Genomic DNA, 18,351 nt, shown 5'->3' with positions numbered 1-18,351 from the left:
CCCACCCCCCCCCCCCCCCACCCCCCCCCCCCCCCACCCCCCCCCCCCCCCACCCCCCCCCCCCCCCACCCCCCCCCCCCCCCACCCCCCCCCCCCCCCACCCCCCCCCCCCCCCACCCCCCCCCCCCCCCACCCCCCCCCCCCCCCACCCCCCCCCCCCCCCACCCCCCCCCCCCCCCACCCCCCCCCCCCCCCACCCCCCCCCCCCCCCACCCCCCCCCCCCCCCACCCCCCCCCCCCCCCACCCCCCCCCCCCCCCACCCCCCCCCCCCCCCACCCCCCCCCCCCCCCACCCCCCCCCCCCCCCACCCCCCCCCCCCCCCACCCCCCCCCCCCCCCACCCCCCCCCCCCCCCACCCCCCCCCCCCCCCACCCCCCCCCCCCCCCACCCCCCCCCCCCCCCACCCCCCCCCCCCCCCACCCCCCCCCCCCCCCACCCCCCCCCCCCCCCACCCCCCCCCCCCCCCACCCCCCCCCCCCCCCACCCCCCCCCCCCCCCACCCCCCCCCCCCCCCACCCCCCCCCCCCCCCACCCCCCCCCCCCCCCACCCCCCCCCCCCCCCACCCCCCCCCCCCCCCACCCCCCCCCCCCCCCACCCCCCCCCCCCCCCACCCCCCCCCCCCCCCACCCCCCCCCCCCCCCACCCCCCCCCCCCCCCACCCCCCCCCCCCCCCACCCCCCCCCCCCCCCACCCCCCCCCCCCCCCACCCCCCCCCCCCCCCACCCCCCCCCCCCCCCACCCCCCCCCCCCCCCACCCCCCCCCCCCCCCACCCCCCCCCCCCCCCACCCCCCCCCCCCCCCACCCCCCCCCCCCCCCACCCCCCCCCCCCCCCACCCCCCCCCCCCCCCACCCCCCCCCCCCCCCACCCCCCCCCCCCCCCACCCCCCCCCCCCCCCACCCCCCCCCCCCCCCACCCCCCCCCCCCCCCACCCCCCCCCCCCCCCACCCCCCCCCCCCCCCACCCCCCCCCCCCCCCACCCCCCCCCCCCCCCACCCCCCCCCCCCCCCACCCCCCCCCCCCCCCACCCCCCCCCCCCCCCACCCCCCCCCCCCCCCACCCCCCCCCCCCCCCACCCCCCCCCCCCCCCACCCCCCCCCCCCCCCACCCCCCCCCCCCCCCACCCCCCCCCCCCCCCACCCCCCCCCCCCCCCACCCCCCCCCCCCCCCACCCCCCCCCCCCCCCACCCCCCCCCCCCCCCACCCCCCCCCCCCCCCACCCCCCCCCCCCCCCACCCCCCCCCCCCCCCACCCCCCCCCCCCCCCACCCCCCCCCCCCCCCACCCCCCCCCCCCCCCACCCCCCCCCCCCCCCACCCCCCCCCCCCCCCACCCCCCCCCCCCCCCACCCCCCCCCCCCCCCACCCCCCCCCCCCCCCACCCCCCCCCCCCCCCACCCCCCCCCCCCCCCACCCCCCCCCCCCCCCACCCCCCCCCCCCCCCACCCCCCCCCCCCCCCACCCCCCCCCCCCCCCACCCCCCCCCCCCCCCACCCCCCCCCCCCCCCACCCCCCCCCCCCCCCACCCCCCCCCCCCCCCACCCCCCCCCCCCCCCACCCCCCCCCCCCCCCACCCCCCCCCCCCCCCACCCCCCCCCCCCCCCACCCCCCCCCCCCCCCACCCCCCCCCCCCCCCACCCCCCCCCCCCCCCACCCCCCCCCCCCCCCACCCCCCCCCCCCCCCACCCCCCCCCCCCCCCACCCCCCCCCCCCCCCACCCCCCCCCCCCCCCACCCCCCCCCCCCCCCACCCCCCCCCCCCCCCACCCCCCCCCCCCCCCACCCCCCCCCCCCCCCACCCCCCCCCCCCCCCACCCCCCCCCCCCCCCACCCCCCCCCCCCCCCACCCCCCCCCCCCCCCACCCCCCCCCCCCCCCACCCCCCCCCCCCCCCACCCCCCCCCCCCCCCACCCCCCCCCCCCCCCACCCCCCCCCCCCCCCACCCCCCCCCCCCCCCACCCCCCCCCCCCCCCACCCCCCCCCCCCCCCACCCCCCCCCCCCCCCACCCCCCCCCCCCCCCACCCCCCCCCCCCCCCACCCCCCCCCCCCCCCACCCCCCCCCCCCCCCACCCCCCCCCCCCCCCACCCCCCCCCCCCCCCACCCCCCCCCCCCCCCACCCCCCCCCCCCCCCACCCCCCCCCCCCCCCACCCCCCCCCCCCCCCACCCCCCCCCCCCCCCACCCCCCCCCCCCCCCACCCCCCCCCCCCCCCACCCCCCCCCCCCCCCACCCCCCCCCCCCCCCACCCCCCCCCCCCCCCACCCCCCCCCCCCCCCACCCCCCCCCCCCCCCACCCCCCCCCCCCCCCACCCCCCCCCCCCCCCACCCCCCCCCCCCCCCACCCCCCCCCCCCCCCACCCCCCCCCCCCCCCACCCCCCCCCCCCCCCACCCCCCCCCCCCCCCACCCCCCCCCCCCCCCACCCCCCCCCCCCCCCACCCCCCCCCCCCCCCACCCCCCCCCCCCCCCACCCCCCCCCCCCCCCACCCCCCCCCCCCCCCACCCCCCCCCCCCCCCACCCCCCCCCCCCCCCACCCCCCCCCCCCCCCACCCCCCCCCCCCCCCACCCCCCCCCCCCCCCACCCCCCCCCCCCCCCACCCCCCCCCCCCCCCACCCCCCCCCCCCCCCACCCCCCCCCCCCCCCACCCCCCCCCCCCCCCACCCCCCCCCCCCCCCACCCCCCCCCCCCCCCACCCCCCCCCCCCCCCACCCCCCCCCCCCCCCACCCCCCCCCCCCCCCACCCCCCCCCCCCCCCACCCCCCCCCCCCCCCACCCCCCCCCCCCCCCACCCCCCCCCCCCCCCACCCCCCCCCCCCCCCACCCCCCCCCCCCCCCACCCCCCCCCCCCCCCACCCCCCCCCCCCCCCACCCCCCCCCCCCCCCACCCCCCCCCCCCCCCACCCCCCCCCCCCCCCACCCCCCCCCCCCCCCACCCCCCCCCCCCCCCACCCCCCCCCCCCCCCACCCCCCCCCCCCCCCACCCCCCCCCCCCCCCACCCCCCCCCCCCCCCACCCCCCCCCCCCCCCACCCCCCCCCCCCCCCACCCCCCCCCCCCCCCACCCCCCCCCCCCCCCACCCCCCCCCCCCCCCACCCCCCCCCCCCCCCACCCCCCCCCCCCCCCACCCCCCCCCCCCCCCACCCCCCCCCCCCCCCACCCCCCCCCCCCCCCACCCCCCCCCCCCCCCACCCCCCCCCCCCCCCACCCCCCCCCCCCCCCACCCCCCCCCCCCCCCACCCCCCCCCCCCCCCACCCCCCCCCCCCCCCACCCCCCCCCCCCCCCACCCCCCCCCCCCCCCACCCCCCCCCCCCCCCACCCCCCCCCCCCCCCACCCCCCCCCCCCCCCACCCCCCCCCCCCCCCACCCCCCCCCCCCCCCACCCCCCCCCCCCCCCACCCCCCCCCCCCCCCACCCCCCCCCCCCCCCACCCCCCCCCCCCCCCACCCCCCCCCCCCCCCACCCCCCCCCCCCCCCACCCCCCCCCCCCCCCACCCCCCCCCCCCCCCACCCCCCCCCCCCCCCACCCCCCCCCCCCCCCACCCCCCCCCCCCCCCACCCCCCCCCCCCCCCACCCCCCCCCCCCCCCACCCCCCCCCCCCCCCACCCCCCCCCCCCCCCACCCCCCCCCCCCCCCACCCCCCCCCCCCCCCACCCCCCCCCCCCCCCACCCCCCCCCCCCCCCACCCCCCCCCCCCCCCACCCCCCCCCCCCCCCACCCCCCCCCCCCCCCACCCCCCCCCCCCCCCACCCCCCCCCCCCCCCACCCCCCCCCCCCCCCACCCCCCCCCCCCCCCACCCCCCCCCCCCCCCACCCCCCCCCCCCCCCACCCCCCCCCCCCCCCACCCCCCCCCCCCCCCACCCCCCCCCCCCCCCACCCCCCCCCCCCCCCACCCCCCCCCCCCCCCACCCCCCCCCCCCCCCACCCCCCCCCCCCCCCACCCCCCCCCCCCCCCACCCCCCCCCCCCCCCACCCCCCCCCCCCCCCACCCCCCCCCCCCCCCACCCCCCCCCCCCCCCACCCCCCCCCCCCCCCACCCCCCCCCCCCCCCACCCCCCCCCCCCCCCACCCCCCCCCCCCCCCACCCCCCCCCCCCCCCACCCCCCCCCCCCCCCACCCCCCCCCCCCCCCACCCCCCCCCCCCCCCACCCCCCCCCCCCCCCACCCCCCCCCCCCCCCACCCCCCCCCCCCCCCACCCCCCCCCCCCCCCACCCCCCCCCCCCCCCACCCCCCCCCCCCCCCACCCCCCCCCCCCCCCACCCCCCCCCCCCCCCACCCCCCCCCCCCCCCACCCCCCCCCCCCCCCACCCCCCCCCCCCCCCACCCCCCCCCCCCCCCACCCCCCCCCCCCCCCACCCCCCCCCCCCCCCACCCCCCCCCCCCCCCACCCCCCCCCCCCCCCACCCCCCCCCCCCCCCACCCCCCCCCCCCCCCACCCCCCCCCCCCCCCACCCCCCCCCCCCCCCACCCCCCCCCCCCCCCACCCCCCCCCCCCCCCACCCCCCCCCCCCCCCACCCCCCCCCCCCCCCACCCCCCCCCCCCCCCACCCCCCCCCCCCCCCACCCCCCCCCCCCCCCACCCCCCCCCCCCCCCACCCCCCCCCCCCCCCACCCCCCCCCCCCCCCACCCCCCCCCCCCCCCACCCCCCCCCCCCCCCACCCCCCCCCCCCCCCACCCCCCCCCCCCCCCACCCCCCCCCCCCCCCACCCCCCCCCCCCCCCACCCCCCCCCCCCCCCACCCCCCCCCCCCCCCACCCCCCCCCCCCCCCACCCCCCCCCCCCCCCACCCCCCCCCCCCCCCACCCCCCCCCCCCCCCACCCCCCCCCCCCCCCACCCCCCCCCCCCCCCACCCCCCCCCCCCCCCACCCCCCCCCCCCCCCACCCCCCCCCCCCCCCACCCCCCCCCCCCCCCACCCCCCCCCCCCCCCACCCCCCCCCCCCCCCACCCCCCCCCCCCCCCACCCCCCCCCCCCCCCACCCCCCCCCCCCCCCACCCCCCCCCCCCCCCACCCCCCCCCCCCCCCACCCCCCCCCCCCCCCACCCCCCCCCCCCCCCACCCCCCCCCCCCCCCACCCCCCCCCCCCCCCACCCCCCCCCCCCCCCACCCCCCCCCCCCCCCACCCCCCCCCCCCCCCACCCCCCCCCCCCCCCACCCCCCCCCCCCCCCACCCCCCCCCCCCCCCACCCCCCCCCCCCCCCACCCCCCCCCCCCCCCACCCCCCCCCCCCCCCACCCCCCCCCCCCCCCACCCCCCCCCCCCCCCACCCCCCCCCCCCCCCACCCCCCCCCCCCCCCACCCCCCCCCCCCCCCACCCCCCCCCCCCCCCACCCCCCCCCCCCCCCACCCCCCCCCCCCCCCACCCCCCCCCCCCCCCACCCCCCCCCCCCCCCACCCCCCCCCCCCCCCACCCCCCCCCCCCCCCACCCCCCCCCCCCCCCACCCCCCCCCCCCCCCACCCCCCCCCCCCCCCACCCCCCCCCCCCCCCACCCCCCCCCCCCCCCACCCCCCCCCCCCCCCACCCCCCCCCCCCCCCACCCCCCCCCCCCCCCACCCCCCCCCCCCCCCACCCCCCCCCCCCCCCACCCCCCCCCCCCCCCACCCCCCCCCCCCCCCACCCCCCCCCCCCCCCACCCCCCCCCCCCCCCACCCCCCCCCCCCCCCACCCCCCCCCCCCCCCACCCCCCCCCCCCCCCACCCCCCCCCCCCCCCACCCCCCCCCCCCCCCACCCCCCCCCCCCCCCACCCCCCCCCCCCCCCACCCCCCCCCCCCCCCACCCCCCCCCCCCCCCACCCCCCCCCCCCCCCACCCCCCCCCCCCCCCACCCCCCCCCCCCCCCACCCCCCCCCCCCCCCACCCCCCCCCCCCCCCACCCCCCCCCCCCCCCACCCCCCCCCCCCCCCACCCCCCCCCCCCCCCACCCCCCCCCCCCCCCACCCCCCCCCCCCCCCACCCCCCCCCCCCCCCACCCCCCCCCCCCCCCACCCCCCCCCCCCCCCACCCCCCCCCCCCCCCACCCCCCCCCCCCCCCACCCCCCCCCCCCCCCACCCCCCCCCCCCCCCACCCCCCCCCCCCCCCACCCCCCCCCCCCCCCACCCCCCCCCCCCCCCACCCCCCCCCCCCCCCACCCCCCCCCCCCCCCACCCCCCCCCCCCCCCACCCCCCCCCCCCCCCACCCCCCCCCCCCCCCACCCCCCCCCCCCCCCACCCCCCCCCCCCCCCACCCCCCCCCCCCCCCACCCCCCCCCCCCCCCACCCCCCCCCCCCCCCACCCCCCCCCCCCCCCACCCCCCCCCCCCCCCACCCCCCCCCCCCCCCACCCCCCCCCCCCCCCACCCCCCCCCCCCCCCACCCCCCCCCCCCCCCACCCCCCCCCCCCCCCACCCCCCCCCCCCCCCACCCCCCCCCCCCCCCACCCCCCCCCCCCCCCACCCCCCCCCCCCCCCACCCCCCCCCCCCCCCACCCCCCCCCCCCCCCACCCCCCCCCCCCCCCACCCCCCCCCCCCCCCACCCCCCCCCCCCCCCACCCCCCCCCCCCCCCACCCCCCCCCCCCCCCACCCCCCCCCCCCCCCACCCCCCCCCCCCCCCACCCCCCCCCCCCCCCACCCCCCCCCCCCCCCACCCCCCCCCCCCCCCACCCCCCCCCCCCCCCACCCCCCCCCCCCCCCACCCCCCCCCCCCCCCACCCCCCCCCCCCCCCACCCCCCCCCCCCCCCACCCCCCCCCCCCCCCACCCCCCCCCCCCCCCACCCCCCCCCCCCCCCACCCCCCCCCCCCCCCACCCCCCCCCCCCCCCACCCCCCCCCCCCATAGAAAAATATGATCATGTACAGGATCCATTAGACACCTTTGATTAAAAAAAATCCAGAAAAGTTTTGCAGAAATGCTGCTAGAATTCTAGGGTCCCTTCAACAAATGTATAATTGTATTGTCGAAGGCTTTGTATAATTGTGTATATGCAAGCATGCAAATAAAGTCCAGGCTAATAAAATTTAATGCAGACTTCAACAGCCCCAGGAAAAACTGGAGAGATGGAGAAGGGAATTATAACTAGGCAGGGTTCATGTGATACTTCAGTAGCCTACATAGCCTCTTTTCTCTCATTAGTCTTCCATTCTACTTATACCCTAGAGTATTTAGGAAATCTTCTATTGCTTTCTCCTATTTGAAATCTTCTCCCCTTAACACATGTCACCAACAAATGGGAGATCTAGAGTTTGCAAATCCCACAAACATTACAACAGCAAATCAGTCAAATTGGATACATCTATGCAGCATCTGACTTTTCTGTTCAATAGAATTTTCAGACCAGTTCAGATTTCTGCTTGAAGCATAAAAGTTAACCTAAAGACAGTTGGTCTCACTAGCCATGGCCTAACAGCATCTCTCCCTAGAAATTCGATTAGATTCATCTTGTAAGCCCATCATTCTGATGATCTGAACTTCTGTTTAAGCCCTAGGAAACTCTCTATACCCTTTGTTTTCTACTCACCAGCAGGGCGCAGGTTCCGCAAAGCAATGTGGATTGAGAAATTTCCAAGCTGACAAAACTGCAGGAAGAAATGGAGCAAGTGTTAGCATACAGGAGCTAAGAACTGACCTGTTATATCACCCTTCATTACCACAAGCCCAGATCCTGTATGGAACTCTCCCAGAGGCAGTGATACAAATAATCGTTGAACAACTTAAAAGCTAGTTTGGAAGAATAAAAAGACCTGAATGTGGTAAAGGGGAGGGGTGCTGTCTATCCTGTGCATTCCTTTATACTTTCCTCTACACATGCTCTCAGCCAGTCACATTATTGTCACTACTCTGTATGTTCGAAAGAAAGGCCCTAACACTGAAAAATGCCCTAAGACTGTCTGGCTCAAATTAATTAATTAATTAATTAATTATTATTTAAACTTTTATACCGCCCCATCCCCAAGGGGCTCTGGGCGGTGTACAACATGAATCTCAGTACAAATAAATATGGTTAAAACCTTTAAAAACAGCAGTAGGGTAATAAGAGGCGTCCAAGTACCCTAATTTTAAATCCTCCTCTAAGAGGGAGGGAACGGCGAGTCCCATTAGATAGAAGGACCCAGGTGTTAAGAGCTAAAGGAAGGGGGGGGGGGCACCTTCAGCGGCTGGTCCCTCCAAAGGCCCGGCGGAACAGTTCCGTTTTACAGGCCCTGCGGAACTCTCCAAGGTCCCGCAGGGCCCGGCCGGCCGGTGGAAGAGTGTTCCACCAGGCCGGGGCCAGAGCCGTAAAGGCCCTGGCCCGTGTGGAGGCCAGCCGCATCATTGAGGGGCCAGGGACCACCAGCCTAAATTAAGAAAGAAGGCATTCAGAAAAGACAGGACCTCAGTCACATACACAGTAGGACAAGTCAACGAAGAAGAGTTTGGACTTACCCCCCCCCCCCCCCGCCTTTCTCTCCTTTAAGGAGACTCAGAAACTCCTTTTCCCTTTTTCTCCCTACAACAGACACCTTGCGAGGTAGGTGGGGCTGAGAGAATCTGGATTAGCCCAAGGTCACCCAGCAAGCTTCATGTGTAGGGAGTGGGGAAACAAATCCAGTCCACCAGATAACAGTCTGCCACTCATGTGCAGGAATGGGGACTCAAACCCAAGTTAGAGTCCACCATTCTTAACCTCTACACCACACTGGCTCTTGAGGAGCAACTGATTTCTCTCTTTGTTAACCTGGCCATCATTCATCAGGTTTTCATTTTTAAGACATACTGGTTGCACATGCTTTCACCTCAGGATCATCCATAATTCCAACCAAATCCAGTATACTGAAAGTTACCCCACTACTACATCTTTTCCGGCCCACTATCGCTCACCCCTAATCTTGCATAGGACACCTATAATTCATCTTTTAGGGTGCACATGTTCTTACCAGGAATATGATGAGCGCCAGTTTCACTTGTTCATGTCCATATGCTGGGAAACCAGGAAACAAATACATTGGCACAGGTTAGGGGAATTTGTGAAACTAGGAACAGGTACTATGTTCCTGCTTGCAATAAGCTTTGTGACAGAAATCAGGGAAATTTTCCAGGACAGAGGCTTGTGAGAGTAAGAACACAGTTATACCAGAAAGGTTTTGTGTGATGGAACTAGAATTCAGGAATTGGGAAAAGGTTGCAGATTTTTAAGACCAATGCTTCCTTCTTCCTGACCAATAAGACATAGGCCTGGATGACAAATCACACAAGAAAAACAAACAAGAATCCTCTATCACTTCCTTAAAATATTTAAACAGTACAGACCTGTCTATTCTATCCACAGAATGGGACAAGCAGAAAAATGCTCACAAATGAAAGATGTATGGTGCTAAGCACACCAAGGACTCTTGAAACAGAATAGGAAAGGAAATAGAATCCAAGGGCAGATAATCTGTAAAGCCATCCAATCACTGTGCTCAAGATTAATCTAAGAAGGGAAATATTTACCCTGGGCAAAGGGGAGTCACAAGCATACCCTTGGATGAAGCATACAGTTTTTGTGTAGCTCGGGCTTAAAGAAAACACTTCACATCTGTTTATTAGTAAAATCTTAATTCTGCCATCATCAGTGGAAGGTTAATTAATGGGATTCAGCAAATTTGCTTATTTTTGTATTCTGCTGTTATTAGGGAAGCTCACAAAGCAATGTACAGAGACCAAAGTTGTGCATTCCTAACCCCTTGGAATATCTGATCAATTTTCAATCACCCCGTGCTTTGGCAGTATCACCAGGCACTGCCCACACACTTTCAGATCACACTTGAACAGTAAGTTCTAGAAACCTGCATTAAAAAATGAACAAAAAATTATAAGGATGCCAATTATTATATCCACTGCTAAATTCTGGACTTCCCAGACCTACAGCATATAGACCACCCAGATAATACTCCCCCAAAATGTTGAGTTGGCTAATTAACAGCTGACTAACAGAAAATAGAAAGCAACATTAGTTATGCCACAGACAGGCACCATCCTATGTAAACACTATCTTAGGTTCCTTCCAAGAGAATCCAAACCAAATTCCTTTAAAAGATACCTGGGCTCTGCAATCCTTCCCTCAACAACCTGTCACCACTTACCAGGTGGAGTATACAAAGGGTGATTGATGTAGTATGCCATCCATGCAGCAAAGCCCCAGTAGTAAGTACAGTTCTGGAAAAACACAAATATGTTATGAAATAGCTCCCTAATGAAATTATAGGAAAACAGCTCTGACGTCTGCTTCTGTTTCATGGTCTGCAAAAAGTGGTAGTGGAGGTCAAAACCAGCCTTTCCCCTCATTCCCATGAAATGAAGTTTCAGAAATAAATGAGAAGTACCACCTGGCCTTGTCTCCTCATCTCCACTTTAGTACACCTCAGCACTGCTTACCTTGAAGATGTTACGCAAAGGCATTGTGCCATGGGAGAACCTATGGACAAAGAGGGTCTCCAAGAGGCGCTTGATGTAATGGAAAGAGTGGCAGATGCAGGCTAGGCTGGAGGGGAAGATAAACAGCAAGTTACTATAGCATGTACATATTGCAGTATACAGTCTCTGGAGAAATACTAACGTCTGCCATAACAGCATTACCAGGAAGAAAAGCTACCTCTAAGTTTCCCCAAAGTTCTCCTGGTGTTCTGCTTTCCATGTTTTGAGTTTCCCTTAAATCAGGATGACAGATCAGAGACTTTTGCTGCAGCCTTCCTTAACCACTGCAAAGGTTTAAACAACACTTTCAGAACTGCTCTGAGAAAGAATGCAGCATTAACCTTAAACTCTGCCACAGGCACGAACGAAAACCAGGGAGTACTCCCCATGCTCAATTAAGCCCAACAGCCAAAGAATGAGCTCATTATTCAGCTGTGTTATCTTCTGCCTGCTTGAGTACTGCTCATAACAACCCAAGTGTAGTGCAGATAATTTATCATATATTGTCAGGATGAAGAATCCCTACCCTCAAAGAAGGATGTGAGGAGCAGGGACACAATCAGGTAGAAAAATGGGATACTTGCTCTAATTTTTCTTGATACCTGTCCAGTTCCCAGCTAAATTAGAGGGAACACCCTAGCACAAGCCACATAGCAAAATGTGAACACTTACTGTACTACAGAGTATTTGCTGGAGGTGAAGTCATACTTGGGACCATAGATGAAGGGAACCCGAAAGTAAAAGAGCAAATAGATTGACAAGGGCCCGGCGTATTCAGTGAGGAAGACCTGAAAGACAGGCAGAAGGGTGAGGAAGTGTAGGAAACCAGGGTACGGCAGAACAGGGACTATCTTAGGCAAGGAAGAGGCATACTTACAGTCACCCAGCTGATTTGCGCTCCCAGATCCCGAAAATACAGTGTTGCTGTGGTGCCCACTGGCAAGTTCTGAAGAATGTCCTCATCTTTTAGGGATCTCCCCTCTGAAAAAAAGGGGAATTACAATGGTATTCCAGTTCCCTCAAGACGTTCTAGTGGGATACTAAATCCAGTGACTACATCTTCCATTGAATGACAGAGGCTCTGACTGCCAAACATTCAGAAGGAACCCACAATGAAGAAAAAAAAGGTTGCTCATCTCTAACTGACATTCACTCATAAGATCAGAGGTGAGCAACCATTTTTTCCTCATTGTTATCTATGCATTCACACATACAGGCTCCACACTACTCAATCTTTTAGTGCTAAAACTTTTGCAGTACTGTCACTAGCGCAGAGCCTGATGCTCAGTGCATGCCCAGAGGGACAAAGTAATGCCTTCCCATTCAGCTCTTAGAGCAATGCAGCAGGTTAAAAGGACCCATTGTGGGGAAGGCATGTGGGCTGCAAGACCACATACAGCACAGACAAGCACTCGAACATAGATAAGCAATTTGTTCATCTTCCTAATGGTCTCTGTGCAGGCCTACCTATGGGAAAAGATTATCAAGGTGACCTACCAGGGTGATGATGATGAGTGAATTATGAAAAGAGTTAATGGAGCACTGCTTTGCCAAATGCCATATATGGCCTGGTCCTTACATAGCCTTCAAGAAGGTGGAGGCTATGTGGCTGCCCTAGTTATGGAAATTGCATATCTCTACCAAAGGCTGCGATGGAAGCTGCCTCTCTGAAACAGTAAGCCCTGACAGTTGTCAGAAGTGATTTATACACAAATCTGTAATGAGGTAATCAGAACTGAGACCCAGTAACTTATGCACTGTGTGTACACTGTCTGCCATAACAGCCGAACAGCCTGAGATCCTTTCTGAAGGAGGCAGTCCTACCAACACAGAAGGCAAGAGCCCTGCAAACATCCAGCAAATATGGGGCGTTTTTGCCATCCACTGATAGATTAGGAACCTGGCAATTATCTTGGGCAGGAAGGCTATCATAACTAGACAGAGATTTACCTTCTCTGCTTTCTACTTTTTTCAAATGAACATGTCAACTACTGGAGCATCCAATACACTGATGTGAACTTGTGATTTCCACAGGAATCAGGTCTGAGAGGTGGCTGAGAGGTGACTAACCTAGTCTGTCATCCAAGTTGTCTGGGTCCAGAAGGAGCAAAGCAGACATTAAGTAGTCCTGCAGTTATGTCTGCAACAAGAGTGCATGCAGAGCATCCACAGAGAGTTCACATTATTTTGGACATGAACGGGAATGGCAAAGGTCTGATTCTGGTCAGGTGAACAGCAATGCAAAGATGGTTCCAGCAACAAACCCCAGGAGATGTGTTACTTAGGAAATTGTTAGGTGACTGTTTGATGTGCACAGCTTATGCCCAAGAGGCTCTTAGGATCATGATGAAGCCTTCCTCAAGATATTTGGAGCTTCAGCTTCCATAATGTAAGCCACACTAAGGCAATGTGTTATAATGATTACTGCTTCTTCCACCTTTTGTTGAGATAATTGAGGATGCCATCTTCTAATTATTTAGATTTAATTCTACATTGGCTTGTATGTTTTTGTCATAAATGATACAGAATATTGAGAGCCGCTCTGAGCCTGACTTGTTGGGAAAGAACAGGGTAAAAGTCAAAATAAATAAAAACTATGCTTTTCACACCATGAATAAGAATGAAGATGGAGTGGAATATTCTAAAACCACTTGTGTCTTCTTCCAATTATGGTTGAGGAAGTGAGGGGGAGCGCACCAGAACTGTTGGGAAAGTGGCAATCAAACTAAGAGAGGTTTGTATTGTCGAGAGGGGGGGGGTTGAAAAAAAGAAAAATCTGCAAACCCTCTGTCTCAAAGCCTAGCTGACAATGCTCCAGACAGCAATTGTCCACTCCTGCTTCTTGCGTTTGAGGGACTCGCTGCCTCTGGAAAGCACCATCCCATATACAATGTTAGGGGCAAAAGAGCTTTCCAAAACTAGCCAAATTGCTCTGATTGCAGTCTGGGAGAGGAGTGAATGAGAGAAGTGTTGGGAGCGGTGGCAGTCAAGATAACAGACAAGAGGAGTCCGAGTATATTGGAAATACTCTTTACAAACGGTAACCATGTTGGTCTGTGTAGAACAGGTAGATTTGAGTCCAGGAGCACCTTAGAGACCAATAAGATTTTCAGGGTATGAGGTGTCAAGAGTCAAAACTCCCTTCATCAGATCTGGATTCCTTTATCAGCTGGCAAAGAGAGCTTGACTCCCAAATCTCATACTCTGAAAATCTTGTTGGTTTAACATGCTGTTAGGCTTGAATCTAGTTGTTGAAAATATTAGGCCCACAATGCAAATTTTAGTTGCCAACATTTGTTGAACCCCGCTCTAACTGCCCACCTGAAAAAAAAAGCCTGTACTTCAGGAGATACTTCTTGATCCACCGAAGGTGTCCTGGGAACCAGATTCTACCTGTGAATCTTGTCTAACACTACCTATAGAAGGTACCAGTGCCTGGGATGGAAGAAGCTCTGTGTTCTCAATGATAGTAAGGAAAGCCAGATCAACTGTGCATCTCCTGATCCCTTTAATTCCACAGGGGAATGAACCGAGTGCTCCAATTTCAATTTCTCCAGTTTGCAGTTAAAATGTTATGCGGGAAGCAAGCCTTTGTCAACAGAAGAGTGTGATGATAACTGTATTGGGGGCCCAAAAGGGGAAGAGGGGAGAGAGACTTGACAGGTGTTCTGTGGACATTAGAGGAGAATGAATCATCAGCTGAGACTGAGTCATCAAGCCAGATACCAACAAAACACATTTAAACAACAGGCTTTGTTAGGTGAATATCTGATAATGAAGGTAGGGTTTTACATGTTCCTCTCCCAAACACAGCAGGAGATGATTGTGGTGTTTGGGCAAGGCGGTTTTACCTATACAACACAGTCACTTCCTAAAGATGGTTTGTGTGGAACAGATTCATAAGCCAGCACATTTCTGTGTACTGATGGTAAAGAAACTAGTAGAACTGAGGGAAGACAGAGAAGAAAATCTTTATCAAATGCATTTATTAAATGATTCAAGAGGAAAAATGCCTGCTGCAGCAGCTGAAAGGACCCAAGTCCAAAGGCGTAGCTCCACATCTCTACACATGCACACACGCACACTAGCAGCAGACTTGGGAGAGGTACGGTCAGTGCTACCAGTCTTACTTCTAGATAGTTCTGATCAGTGTTCTAGAGAAGCAGAGCCCATAGGTCTCTCCACATAAAGACCAAAGGAAAAAATCTTTCTCAAATGAAGAGGATACATGTTTGATTATGCTGTCAGTTAACTCAGCCATTTTGACTTCCAGAAAATGTAGCTTCTTGCACAACTGTACCACCTTTCAAATGGATTCAGCACATACATTCCCAAGACCCAGTGGTACTATGTCAGTCAGTCACATTCTCTTATCCAAGTGCGTAGCTCTTCAGCCTACTGTTTCTTTACATTTGTTCCTAGCCAAGTTCTACAGGAAGCAGGGACTCCAAATAGAAGAATGCTTCATGATTCCACTTACTAGGATCTAGTCGTAAAGACTGCCGAGCTGGATACCACTGGGGATCTGGAGAAAGGAAAAGATAATGGTATGTAGGAGACAGTTATCCTGGAAGAGATAATGAAGCATCACAAAACAATTTTAGCCAAGGGAAACTATTTTTTGCAAGGAGGTAGATCATGATGGGTAGCCATGTTAGTCAGCCTATAGCAGTAGGAAAGAGCAAGAATCCAGTAGCACTTTAAAGACCAACAACATTTCTGGCTGAGTATGCTCTTTCATGAGTCACCACTCACTTGGCATCTGAAGAAGTGAGTGGTGACTCATGAAAACTCATACCATGCTAGAAATTTTATTAGTCTTTAAGATGCTACTGGAATTCTTGTTCTTTTCTACTATTTTTGCAAGGTAAACTAGACTATGACATGGCCTGATGGTCTGGTAGTAGATCTTAATTTTGGGCTGTCAAATCACAGCTGACTTATGGCAACTCCTGGTGGGGTTTTCAAGTCATGAGACGTTCAGAGATGATTTGCCATTACCTGCCTCCTTATCATAACCTTCCCAACCAATAGTAACCAAGGCCGACTCTGCTTAGCTTCCAAGATCTGATGAGATTGGGCTAGCCTAGGCCATTCAGATCATGGCAAATGGACTAAGCTACATCCTTATAGCTGTTTTCCACACCACAGTGTGTGTGAAATATTGCACAAGGCTCCAGAGTATGGCTAAAGTGCACATGATATGGTAAATTTTCTGAAACTTAGTAGGTCTAGGTTTTATTGGCATGTATGTATCACATACAGTAAACTGCCTATATTTCTGTAACTCAAAAAAAGTGGAATATAGAAGCAAACAAAAAAATAAAGTATTGCGTATGCAGAGCAAACGTTTAACCCTCCAACACCTCTCAAATCCAGCTCTGAAAAGGACATTCGAACCTCATGCCCACTAGTAACTACACACAAAGAATCAGGCAGGCACATATTCCAACAGAATGGGGAAACTCTTCTCAACCCCCTCCAGATGTGATCACAATGTTAATGATGATTACACTTTCACAGATGCTAGCTTTTAGTAGAGGCATATCTAGGGGAAATGGGAGCCCAGGGACAAAAATCTGAGTTTTGCCCCCCCCCCCCATGCGCCCTCCCTCACCAAGACCAAACAATGATTTTTTTTATACCAGATCATTTCAAAGTCACCATCACATTATAGAACATGCCCCAACTCACAAATATGAACACAGCAATGGGCCATGCAACACAGCAAAAATAATTTTTTAAAAAAATGTTTTCAAAATGCTTTCAAAATGTTTTATTACTGCTGTGAAAAAAAATTATGGTGTTGTATCCAGTCCCCCCAATTGTGGGAAACAGCATCACTTTCAATGTTATTTAAACTGGGGACCCCAGATTCTCACTTTAAGGTGGATTTAAAAGGAGAATCTGAGGTCCCTAGTTTAAACAAGTAATGCTGGAATCCACCCCCAAACAGCATCACTTTCAATAGTGTTTAAACTAGGTAACCCAGATTCTCCTTTTGAATCCACCTTAAAGGGAGAATCTGGGGTCCCCAGTTTAAACAACATTGAAAGTGATGCTGTTTGGGGGTGGATTCCCCCACCCTGAAACAACGTCACTTGCAATGTTTAAACTGGGGACCTCAGATTCTCCCTTTAAATCCATGTCGAAGGGGGTGGATTTAAAAGAAGAATCTGGGGAGATTTGGGGAGGTACCTGCTGTCAGGGGTGCAATTATTAAGATAGCAGCACCAAAATTCCAGAGTATCTTCAGGAGTCTCTCCTGATGATAACCAACCAGGTTTGGTGAAGTTTGGTTAAGGGGGTCCAAAGTTATGGACCCTCAAAGGTGTAGCCCCATCTCCTATTAGCTCCCAATGGAAACAATGGGGGAGGGGGCACCACCTTTGGAAGTCCATAACTTTGGGCCCCCAAACCAAACCTCACCAAACCTGGGTGGTATCATCAGGAGAGTCTCCCGAAAAATCCCTGAAATTTTGGTGCTGCTATCCTAAAACTGCGCCCCCTGCAGGCCAGAAATGGAAAAAACACTAAAAAATACAAAAAACCACAAACGAGCATTTTTGCATGCCCCCACAAGGAGGCGCCCGGGGACATTTGACTCCCCAAGTCCCTATGGCAGATACGCCACTTTCAGGCTTTCAGGCCATGTAAGCAACATACTGACATTGCATTTCTACTGTGGCACAACACAAATGCAACAGTCAATGTTCATCACAAGGTCAGATACATGCACACACAGAAAGATGTTATTTTAATGAATACTTTAGGTCTTGGGAACAAGAATTCATTTACAGCAGACAATAAGCAGCACTTTCTTCTCTTTAAGTAGTTCCCAGTGTTCAGTGAGTTGCCTACAATTATTGGTGCAACCATGGGAAGGCAGGCACCTTTACACTGCCCTCATTCTTAGACACCTATCTTTTTCCAGCATTAAACATATTAAGAAGCTTATATAAACACTCAAATCCCTTCGGGGATCGGGCGGTATAAAAGCCGAAATAATAAATAAATAAATAAATTGATAGTTATGAATGGGCAAATCTAGACAGAAAACTCTAGGTATCAATGGTTGTTTCATGTCCTAGACTGCCCTGAGACACTCTATCTCCACATTGGAGTAGTAAAATTCCTAAGTAATAAGAAAAGAATGCTCTTATTTTCAGGAAAGACACGGGCTCTTTCCTGGCAACCTGCTATTTTCGCTAATACTACAGTCAACGTCAAAAACAAGGTTCCATTGGCCATCACTCCTTGACTGGCAGCACTGGGCACCTTTATGAAAGACCAAACATTTTTATTGGTTATGAGTCACAGCAGTCACAGTTCTGAGAACCACAAGGCTCTATCTGTGCTCAGCAATCTCAACTATTCCTTATACCCGAGGACTTGTCATACCACAATAAAGGGTTCAGTATGAAGACAAACTTCAAGAAACCATCGCAAAACTAAGCTGCTGAACATTCTTTCCCTTGCTGAGGTGGACAAGTCTCATAGTAAGGGTAAGACATAAGGGAAGAAACTCTTAATAGATTTAAACACACTTGGATGCATGCAGGAATCATGAAGACCTGTTCCATACATACGTGATCTAGTGAAGAGGCTCTTAATCTCTGCTATGGTAGCATTGGGTTCCACCTGAAAGAAAGAGCAAAGGAAGCAATCAAGAAATCAAAAGCATGTTCATTTTCCTCATATACCTGTCCAAACAGGAATGCACCTTATTAGTAAAAAACATATCTCCCCTTAAAGCTCTTCTTTGTCAGACCTTGTAGGTCCTTAACACAGAAATTTCCCCCCATTCTTTTAAAAAGAGACCAGATGAATTTCAAAGAGGATCACGGCAGTAGAGAGGATCAAGGACTGCAAAAAACCAAGCATCCTTGTGCCTGCACAGTTGAACAAAATACTTCTAAGACTTTATAACAAGTATG

The 18,351-nt window shown here is 61.6% G+C and overlaps 1 protein-coding gene across 1 annotated transcript in view; it reads right to left on the bottom strand.

The window, feature by feature from the left end:
• Window positions 1-18,351, bottom strand: part of LOC125427835 (very-long-chain enoyl-CoA reductase-like) — a 62,054-nt gene that overhangs the window by 6,539 nt on the left and 37,164 nt on the right. The window contains exons 3-10 of the mRNA XM_048487390.1: window positions 18,004-18,055; window positions 14,895-14,939; window positions 11,292-11,395; window positions 11,087-11,202; window positions 10,376-10,481; window positions 10,084-10,156; window positions 8,896-8,939; window positions 7,496-7,557 (exon numbers count right to left, since the gene is read on the bottom strand). Coding sequence (XP_048343347.1) covers window positions 7,496-7,557; window positions 8,896-8,939; window positions 10,084-10,156; window positions 10,376-10,481; window positions 11,087-11,202; window positions 11,292-11,395; window positions 14,895-14,939; window positions 18,004-18,055 — 602 coding nt within the window. The remainder of the gene's footprint in view (window positions 1-7,495; window positions 7,558-8,895; window positions 8,940-10,083; window positions 10,157-10,375; window positions 10,482-11,086; window positions 11,203-11,291; window positions 11,396-14,894; window positions 14,940-18,003; window positions 18,056-18,351) is intronic.

Source organism: Sphaerodactylus townsendi, linkage group LG03 (assembly GCF_021028975.2).
Source record: "Sphaerodactylus townsendi isolate TG3544 linkage group LG03, MPM_Stown_v2.3, whole genome shotgun sequence".
Lineage (NCBI taxonomy): Eukaryota > Metazoa > Chordata > Lepidosauria > Squamata > Sphaerodactylidae > Sphaerodactylus > Sphaerodactylus townsendi.
Note: the sequence above shows the minus strand (reverse complement) of the source record. Positions and strands in the feature narration are given on the sequence as shown.